This window comes from Euwallacea similis, chromosome 1 (genome assembly GCF_039881205.1).
Source record: "Euwallacea similis isolate ESF13 chromosome 1, ESF131.1, whole genome shotgun sequence".
In the NCBI taxonomy this organism is placed as follows: domain Eukaryota; kingdom Metazoa; phylum Arthropoda; class Insecta; order Coleoptera; family Curculionidae; genus Euwallacea; species Euwallacea similis.
This window is the reverse complement of record NC_089609.1, coordinates 218,506-227,738: the sequence shown is the minus strand read 5'-3', so window position 1 is coordinate 227,738 and position 9,233 is coordinate 218,506. Positions and strand designations below refer to the sequence as shown.

Below are 9,233 nucleotides of genomic sequence, written 5' to 3'. Positions count from 1 at the left end.
AATATGTCTGTGTAAAAAATTGAAGATAAAAAAAACCCATTTTATACAATTAATTTGGGGCTTATGCGAAATTATTAATGGTACGACTCCTGAGGGTTTTTGCAATCAACAACTTCAAAATTTAACCAAAATAACTACCAGTCAACTGCATTACAATGCGCAATGCAAACGAACATCATAACAAGAGTGAATCTCTTCTCTACATGTAAACATTCCAGAAATTGAATTAAATTCATGTCTCAAATTCACTGTAATCAGGTACTACATCATCAGTGCCAGATTGATTAGAATTTGGGATGTGCCCTTAAGATGTTCTTATCATCTTTTTCTTTAATTTCCCATAAATTTCACACAAGTCCTAAATCATGTCAGGCCCTTTTTCTTGTTTCTATGAATTATTAGGCACCATAATTGAAGACAGTCTCAAAACCTGACTGTTCTTGAACACATAAAAATAATCTCCAATATGTACTATATATAATAATTACCATTTTGATTGTTCGTTTTGTTCACGGCAGAACCTCGCAGGCTCGTGACTTGATGGCCAGTTTAGAAATTGGTGAATGATATGTTCAAAAACCTAGTTTTCAAAGTACTAAAGAAAAATTAAAAATCTGCGATTTTTGCATCAGTGCTGCTCCTCGGGAACTTTCCACTTCAGATGTTCCCCTATTTCGTACAACTCAGCCAGAGCTTCCCCTACTTTGTTCATTTGTTCCAAGTCCCGATATTTCTTATATAATTGAAGAGCTGCTCTAGCATCTTCAATAGAGTCGTGAGTTTCAGACTGGATTTTAATACCTACAAGAATGATTAATGGGAGTTATTCAATCATTCGTCTCTTTGACTGTAAAATAACAATCTGACTTTTAAAAAAGCTATGGTTACCTAGAAAATGCCAGGCTAGAAATCTGAGAGAGACCATTCTATGGTGCTTTAGATGGAAGAGCTGCACTGTGTCCACGATTTGGTTAGGAGGAACCACTAAATTTATTACTCTAGAAAAGGAAAACATCTTGCGAATCCTTAGGAAGTAATATCAATTATAGAAATTAAGAATTATTTCGGTTCTCCTCGCTTCAATTGGCCTTTGTAACATCTTTTAAACGAAATAACACAAACCTAAAGTCGTTCTTCAATCCGTGCCCCACAAAAACAACTCCGCTGTCTTGAAGATATCTCAGCTTAACGTAGGTGGATTTCAGAGTTGTTAAATGCTTAGAACTGAAGTTGGCATCCAAGTCTCCTGGTTTAATCCCTGAAAATTTGGTGAGGTAGTCCACTACCTGTTCCTGAGTGGAGATGTAATCGTCGATGAAAGGTGTACCCTCCCCTGGGCCTTGCCTATTGATTTCGAAGGGAACAAAACGATGCGAATTTCATACAAATAGATTGACTTGAAAATACTACAGTAAAATAGGATTTTCGATAAGTTTGAACGCCAGAAATATCAGGACCAAAGCTCACCCTCTAATACACGTAATCCTGGCCACTGACATCTGCGAAGGCTTCACAGTGGACATTTTTCCATCACTGCGTAACTCTGCTTCTTCTTGATTTAGTGTGACGAATTCCGCATCTATCGCCACCAAATCCCCCGCATTTAACAATTCGTTGTCTTGCAATGGGGTGAAAGATATTCCCCTTGTACCTCCCGACCTGGCAATGCAGTTATCCTCGGTAAACACCTCCTAAAGCACGTTGTAACGATGAAAAAGAAAGTCACATAATTTTACCATAAAATACCCGAGATAAAGGATGACAAATGTCGTATTTAGTTTCCGCCAAATCAGTGCTTGAGTAGAATAAAACACATGGGATTTTCCAATCCAGACTGAACCACACTGCTTCTTGAGCAGGAACTGGGCAAATACTGCAAATGCAAAATAGTTAACCAAGAGATTTTATGTTTTTGCATGTGTAGTTACCTAAAGTCGTTGAATAGGTACCATTTGTGATTTCCACAGTCTTTGTTTTTCAAGTACGACTGAGGCACTTTGATCAGTGCCACGAGGTTTTTCTTGTCAGCTACGTTTTGGTCATTGATGTAACAAACTACAGCACTCAGCTCATAGTTCTTTGTTTCCAAACTCTGGTCCCCAGATCGCTTTTTCTCTTCCTTGTATGGGCTGTTTTGAGTGGCATCTTTATCTTCGATCTAAAATTAATGTTAATTCAAAATGGTTCATTCAAACATGTCGAAAAACTGTTTCGGCATGATTCGAGATGCGTTTTGGGCTAGAGCACTGCTCATTTCGACTTGAAATCTGCAATGTGACGTGTCCAGAACGATCCTCGAATTATTCTGGGATGGTTTCCTGAGAGGCGTCATAACATTTATCAAGTAAGGTTTAGTTGCAACGATTATCTAACCGACTGTGCAAAATTAGCCTCCTTGGAAAATCAATACAATAATCTGAAAAATATACTCACCTCATCATTATTACCACTCAATTTAACAACCTCCAATTTAGACCCGTACAAATTCATTGATATATCATGGGGCAGCCAATTATTACTGCAATAGGGATTGTTTGAAGGTACAGGAGGAGGTGTGTTGTCGAAACTGTGCCTAAATCTGCATCCAGGGCGAGAACAGTGATCGCCATATCGACAGGGCTTAGAAGAGGGCGTATTAGTTGGTGTCACTGTAGGAGTAACAGGCCTAAAAGCTCAAAAATAACACTTTGAAAAATCAGGAAAATATACGAACTTTGAGATGTCTGTGACGGACAGTTTGGCCACGATTTTATCCATTTGAGTTTGCCAGAATTGTTTGTGTTGCTGAGAATGGAGGCCGGTGTTAACTGAGAGCACTTTCGGGAGAGACTGGAATATGTTGAGTTTCAAAAGCTGGATATAGAAAGTGTTTTTTTAAAGGTTTTACCTCCATTACTCTGCTTTGTGAAGTAGGAGTAAATTTCCCGCACTTTTCGCACCAAGCAGGGGTGACTTGTTGAGGGCACAAAGACCGATTTAAAATTTCGCAAAAACTCCACTCTTCCCTTTCTGGTTCATTTGTTGGGTAAACCTTAAAAAACAAATTTTACAAATTTCTATTAAAAAAACAAATCGCAATAACTTACTAAATTACAAGCTAAAATAACCGACTCTCTTTTTACTTCCTCTGCGCATTTAAGACAACAGTTCTTATGGGCCTGCTTTGAACCAAATATGTTTCCAATCTCCGAAACATCTTCCCGTTTCTCCTCCTCTATCTCATTACTAACTTCCACAGCTAAAACAGGTTTCACATTGTTTCAACAACAAAATCTTCACTCACCAGAATGTTTCCTGGTGCGCTCGTTGGAAATAACAGGAAAATCGATCTCTTTATAAACAAATGGCTTTGGAGGTCTTCCTTTCTTCTCCTCATTCCTCTTCCTAGTTTCGCTCAGTTCCACATGCATTTGATGTAAAACAAACCTATTCCAATTCTGTGTATTTGCCAGGAATTAGATATAATGGCCAAAAACCATAAAAAAAAAGACCACCTGTATGAGAGCTCCTAAATCGGTCTTTTGTTTGGCATCGGGTGCCAGATCGCTAAGCATCAGACCAAGGGCTGAGGCTTCTGGAACGGTGCGAAATGCACGCAAAAAATTGCCGGGCTGGCAGGGATGATTGGGGGCGCTGTGGGACATCATGTAGAATAGGAAACCGAGTTCGCATGAGAGACAGAACTCCTTGGAGCACAAGTGAGAGAGTAGAGCAGCGCGAAGAGGCTCGATGTAGTAGAGAATCTGTGGTAATATGACAACATGTGAATAAGTTATACACAAATATGAAGATTTGCAACTACAGCGGTTTAGGAGATTGAAAATTTAAATGAGTAGACATGTGTCACCTTAAAACATCCTCTACTCACCTGTATAACAGCATTGCAGTAGGCATTTGGTAATAATGCTTCCAATCCTGCTAAACATGTCTTGTTGTAGTTGTCGAACTGGAATTCGTCCTGGCCCATCTTATTGAACTTCATGTCCACTTTTCGGTACCTCTTGGGAATCGCTATAAACGTACCCTCGCTTTCCTGATTCTGCGGACTTTTCACTAAACACGTCTTGGCCGAATGTCCATTTTGCCCTAAGTAGTAGGACACCTGAAATAGCTTTGTATTGATGACAGCTCTGGAATTTGCATAAATAATACTATACTTAAGTTAAAGGAGCTGAACAAATCTTCTTTAACAAGAATTTATTGCTATTTTATCTATAATATCACAAGAAAAACAGTCCCAGCATTAACAAGAAATAAAACAACCTACCCTAAGGGTTACTACCCAGTTACCACTAAACTTTTTGGTTTAAAAATACTCTATTCGAGACTTAATACCCCACAAAAAACACGAAACTTAAAGTCCCTAGGAAAAATAGACAGCTTTTAAATGATCGTTGCTCACTTGGTTCCGACGAATGTGCTTAGGATTCGGAGCATACCCAATGGGTCCTTGCATCTTCATTGTACGCAGAATCTCCGAGTCAATCCCTGGAGGTCTCCTGAGGCAACAATTTTATAACCACTCTTGCAGAAATACTGGAAAATTACCTGTAAGTGTATCGAGTCAATTGCGAGGCCCATTCAGAAGCCAAAGGCAAGTCCGCAGGATCATACGCCACTGGGATGGATGACAGTGGGGTGCTGTAATCGTCGATTGCGAAACTAGGATATTGCACTACTGGGTCAGGAAATTCGGTAGCCCGGGAATAGGAATTGAAAATAGGGTCCTCGGTGGTAGAGAATAGGTGGATTTGGCCACCGCTATCCCCGAATGCTAAAGCCTGATTGGTTGAAGAGACGTCGAAGGAAAGCACCATGGAAGCTGCATCACGTGACAACAAGAAAAGCACTTACTTATGGTTTTAAAATGTGAAGGAAAATCATGTTACTCGTGACATGTATCACAAAACATTTTTTCTTTTAGTTTCTTGCTTTTACCTGGACAATCAACTTGAAGTAGACAGATTTTTGGCTCCGCCAAAGCGATTGTGTCTAGTAGTTGCACTTGTCCTCCAACAGAAACTACCACCAACTGGGACGTTATAGAAGGCAAAAAGCGCAAATATAAAGGATCTATCACAGTTTGCATTGGAGATACTGCACGCAGCATGCGCAAATCGTAGACCATAAGAAAACGGTCTACAGCCAAATTGCCCAACCTAGAATGAATATTTCCTCAATAATAGAGGGTTTTATGTGGCTTCATATTATGAAAATTATTACAAAAAGAACACTAAACTTGCAACTAGGAAATGTTATGATTTTAGACTTGATGCTGACCTGCTACTAAAACCGCATGTCACCAGAAGATTTCCTTGAACATCAAAGTCACTCAAACTGCCATTGTGTGTTTCAAGAGTGTGTTCTAACTTCAAACTGTTGCGATCGCGAAGCTGAATTGAGCCTGATGGGCTGCCACAGCAAATGTATCTAGAGTGGAGACGCAGCATTACAGATGCAGCTTCAGGTACCTCTATCTGTATTCAACAGCTTTATTGTCGCTCCTCAATGAGTTCCAACAACTTACCACTTGGGTTTCTTTACAAATTTGCAAATTAAAATCGATCAATTTATCCCTGTGGCCACCCATGATCAGTCTTGTGGGGGAGACTTGCAACATACACTGCATATCAGACATATTGGATGATCTATAAACATGAATAAAAACTGGAAAAATGGGAGAATTGAATCTTCAGAGCAAGTGGAACCTACACATGAGTATAAATAGGAATTCCTCTTCGGATTTGATATCTTAAGCTACTAGCTGTTAAGGCTAATAGTCCTTCATCTACTGTCAGTATTTGCCTTACTTCTTCGTGAGCGTGGATTTGAAAGGAGGTGTATTTTGACATTGCTCCAGTGTAATAGGAGGTGAGATGCCCCTAAAAACAAAAATATGAGAATCAGAAGCAAATAAGGGTAAGAAACTATGGCAGTTTTGTGTGTATATAATCTTCAGAATGTGTGATCTCAAATGTATTAATACATTACAAAAAAAAAACTGAATACTTGCCCCTTGGTTGCCCATCCATAATAATTCTTCGTGCCTGTCAAATGTTAAAGAAGAAACGCCAAATCGCTCTGCACCATCTGCCAGAACACACTGAGTTTGAATGTATTCACTATCCAACCCCACCATCCCTGGAGGAGGTTCTGAAGGATCGACAACAGCCAACTGAAACATTTAAATTCAATTATAAAACAGTTTTGTATCGCATTCATTTAATTCCCCATTGATGTTTTTCTAAACTTCAACACCCTGTATTTCAAAAATGAAGCTATTTAGGACACGTGTTTATAGGACTTTTTTTTGTAATTATGACCCACTCAATATCCTCTTAAATTAGTACTTTACGTGTAGGAAACACGATGTAGGAGATTTGGAAATAGTTATTTGTGTTGAAAGGTAGATACATGATATTGAATTGCGTTAAATACATTGAAAAGTGTACTTACACCAGAATTATCAAAATACATTGCTTGCTTCAGCCAACTGCTTACACAAACAGTATCTCAAAAGTAAAACGATTCACCTAACTAAAACGAGACTTTTTCAAGTAATTTAAACATTTTCTGGAATTTCATAGTACTAATGTTTCGTATTTTAAGGAAAATGCGGCAAATATCAATAAATACAAATTAAAATACTGGACTTGGAATTTTACTTTAAACTGTGATGATAGACATATGATTGTGACATAGGTGACAGAACGCTTTGGTTATCGATCAAACTTTGGTGGCAAAATTCATCATTATTCATGCTTGATGGTGCCATCTTCACGTTAGCAGCTTAAACGCAAGTGATTCTCTTGTAAAATATACCTAGAGCTTCAATTTCACCCACTAGAGAGCAGCACAATAAGCAAAATTAAACCGCTGTTTTGAATATAAATTTAAGTTACTGAAGTTCTGAACTTCTTGGAACTATTTAATAGAGATAAATAAAACTGAAAACTACGAAAAAAAGAGTGTGGCCATGATACTTATTATATATATTATGGATGTTAAAGGAAATTAAATTATTAGCAACATCCAAAGCTGAAAATGCAACCGCACATATCACGCACATGTCGAAACATGTGTCTCGAACGGAACAAACGGCGAAAATAACTTTGAAACAATTCCTTTTTACCTGAAAACAAAGAAATAATGGCCACCTTTACACCTGGCAATCAGGCAGAAGGTGGCCGAAACCCATGTAAACAGGACACACCTGTTGAAAAAAATTATCTTCAAGACCTACCACTTTGAAACAACCCCTTGGAATCGGCCCGCAGCCCTGCTTTTGTGGCCAAATTAAGGAGTACAGGTGCCCATACATATTATGCACGGACTGGCTTCTGCATTTGCGAACAAACAGATGTCGATGATCATAAAATTAATAAAAAGTGAAGATATTGGGGAAGAAATGAGCCAAACATTATTAGAGGCCCAAACAATTGTCAAAGTGTCTTGAATCTAATAAGGCTTTGAGAGTTTTTATCGATCAGATCTTCCCTACCACTAGTCTCGCTACCAGACCATAATTGCCTAATTTTGCATCCAATTTCCCATTTGATTTAAACCGCCTTATCTCCAGTGAAGAATCTTTTAAATGTGTAGACCTACAACTTGCCCTTTACAAAGGTGTTTAAAACGCCATTTTCCGACCGATTCGTCCGGTAATTATCTGGCAGGTTTGGCGGTAAAATAGCCCCCAAAAACAGGTGACTTTCGTTTTAAGCAGATGCGCGTGGGGCTAGAAGCAGATGTGCCCCACCTGTGCGAAGCCGCGAAGAACACCCTCTGGCTCCTGGTCCGATGTCGATCCACCTGTACTCCCTCAATGTCTTTTTGTTGCCGAATATTGTCCAATTTTTATTTATCAACACCGGGGGCACGTGTGACAAACGGTTGACACAGGTGCCCTCGAAATTGTATGAAAAATTGCCCAGACGTGTGCCAGCAGGCCCATTTGCCTCGATAATCAATCTTGGGGTGATATAAGCACGGGGTTTCTTGATAGTAAGGGAGGTCAGCTGCTTACTAATTGGGCTTGCATATCGATAAAGAGCATAAGCAATATTCTTTAGGTACAAAAGAATTCTTGGTTTCCATGTAGCTAAGAAGAAGACGGTTGAAAAAACTAAGGACAGGTGCGTTAAAAAAATCCCAGCTCAAGGGATTAATGTGAATCTTGGTCATCGTAAATTGATTTAATAGGACATTCGGGCAGGTAGACAGCTTAAATTGCATCAGGTGCAGATGTTCACGACGGCAGAAGAGCCCTTTTTCGAGGAATGTGAGTGAGACACTCTGAAGATTCCCATGACGTTAACGTAACGTATAAAGTGAAGAAGGTCGTAACTGCGATTTTGCGTTGAAGTTCAAAAGTATACAGACTGTTACTTATTGAAGGACGTTGAGGTTTGGGTGTCAGAGTCACGACAAGTACCGAATGATTTCCCCAATTTTTCTTTTATGCAACGCAATAAGATTCTGGAGTGGTCACATAATAAGGTCAATTTTCTGGGTTATGCGCTACGCACTGCATAAACCAAGTTTCACTCAAAGTAACTATCTAAACTCGCCTTGAACCAAACCGCAGCACCTGTCTAACTTGCAGATGCACTTAAAAACCCTAAGACCTATTGACCAAATCACCTGGTCACCTACCAGCATTCAGTCGTAAATTACCAAGTATAGGGGTCATTTTTATATTCGCATTGCAAGAATTGTAATTAAATCATGCATAACATTTCGGTGCAGTTTTATGGGTTCAAAATCGGACCATATTTGGTTCCGGCCCTGAGACACGGCAATTCGAGCATCCCATAAGTACCACATCGCGAACATATGGCCTGAGACGTTTTAGAAACGGTTCTATACATCTGCAAATTGCGGTAAGTGATTATCCGAACTGGGTATGTGGGTTATTAACGTTCAGTTGCTAAATCAAATGGTTTGGATCGTAACAGGGGTGGCACAGAAATTCAAATGGATGGTACAGGCACTTACATACACGAATAACTGTAATGCCTAAGTCATTTCACGTTCAAAGTGGGGGGCTCACTTGTTCCTCTCAACGTAGGTAAATTGTTTACGCTGGATATTTTGTCGACTCTTAGGGGGAAGGTTCCATGCTTCGTATAAACTTTTTCACTAACACGCCTCGTCAGTAAGATTTAACATGATTTTCTTTAATTTGTCTAAAACTTGAAAGTGCAATGATGCAATGGATCTCTGATGCCGTA

The 9,233-nt window shown here is 39.3% G+C and overlaps 1 protein-coding gene across 1 annotated transcript; it reads right to left on the bottom strand.

Moving 5' to 3' along the window:
* Nucleotides 1-51: 51 nt before the first annotated feature.
* Nucleotides 52-6,604, bottom strand: PAN2 (PAN2-PAN3 deadenylation complex catalytic subunit PAN2). Its single transcript, XM_066404697.1, has 21 exons — nt 6,457-6,604; nt 6,014-6,175; nt 5,713-5,882; nt 5,528-5,648; nt 5,281-5,477; nt 4,939-5,159; nt 4,549-4,822; nt 4,403-4,499; nt 3,869-4,102; nt 3,495-3,743; nt 3,284-3,437; nt 3,087-3,238; nt 2,888-3,031; nt 2,714-2,829; nt 2,434-2,665; nt 1,929-2,158; nt 1,747-1,873; nt 1,468-1,691; nt 1,123-1,344; nt 889-998; nt 52-801 (listed from the first exon to the last, which is right to left on the bottom strand). The coding sequence occupies exons 1-21, from the start codon at nt 6,475-6,477 to the stop codon at nt 629-631; spliced, it is 3,630 nt and encodes a 1,209-aa protein (XP_066260794.1). The 5' UTR covers nt 6,478-6,604; the 3' UTR covers nt 52-628.
* Between the last annotated feature and the right edge of the window lie 2,629 nt (nt 6,605-9,233).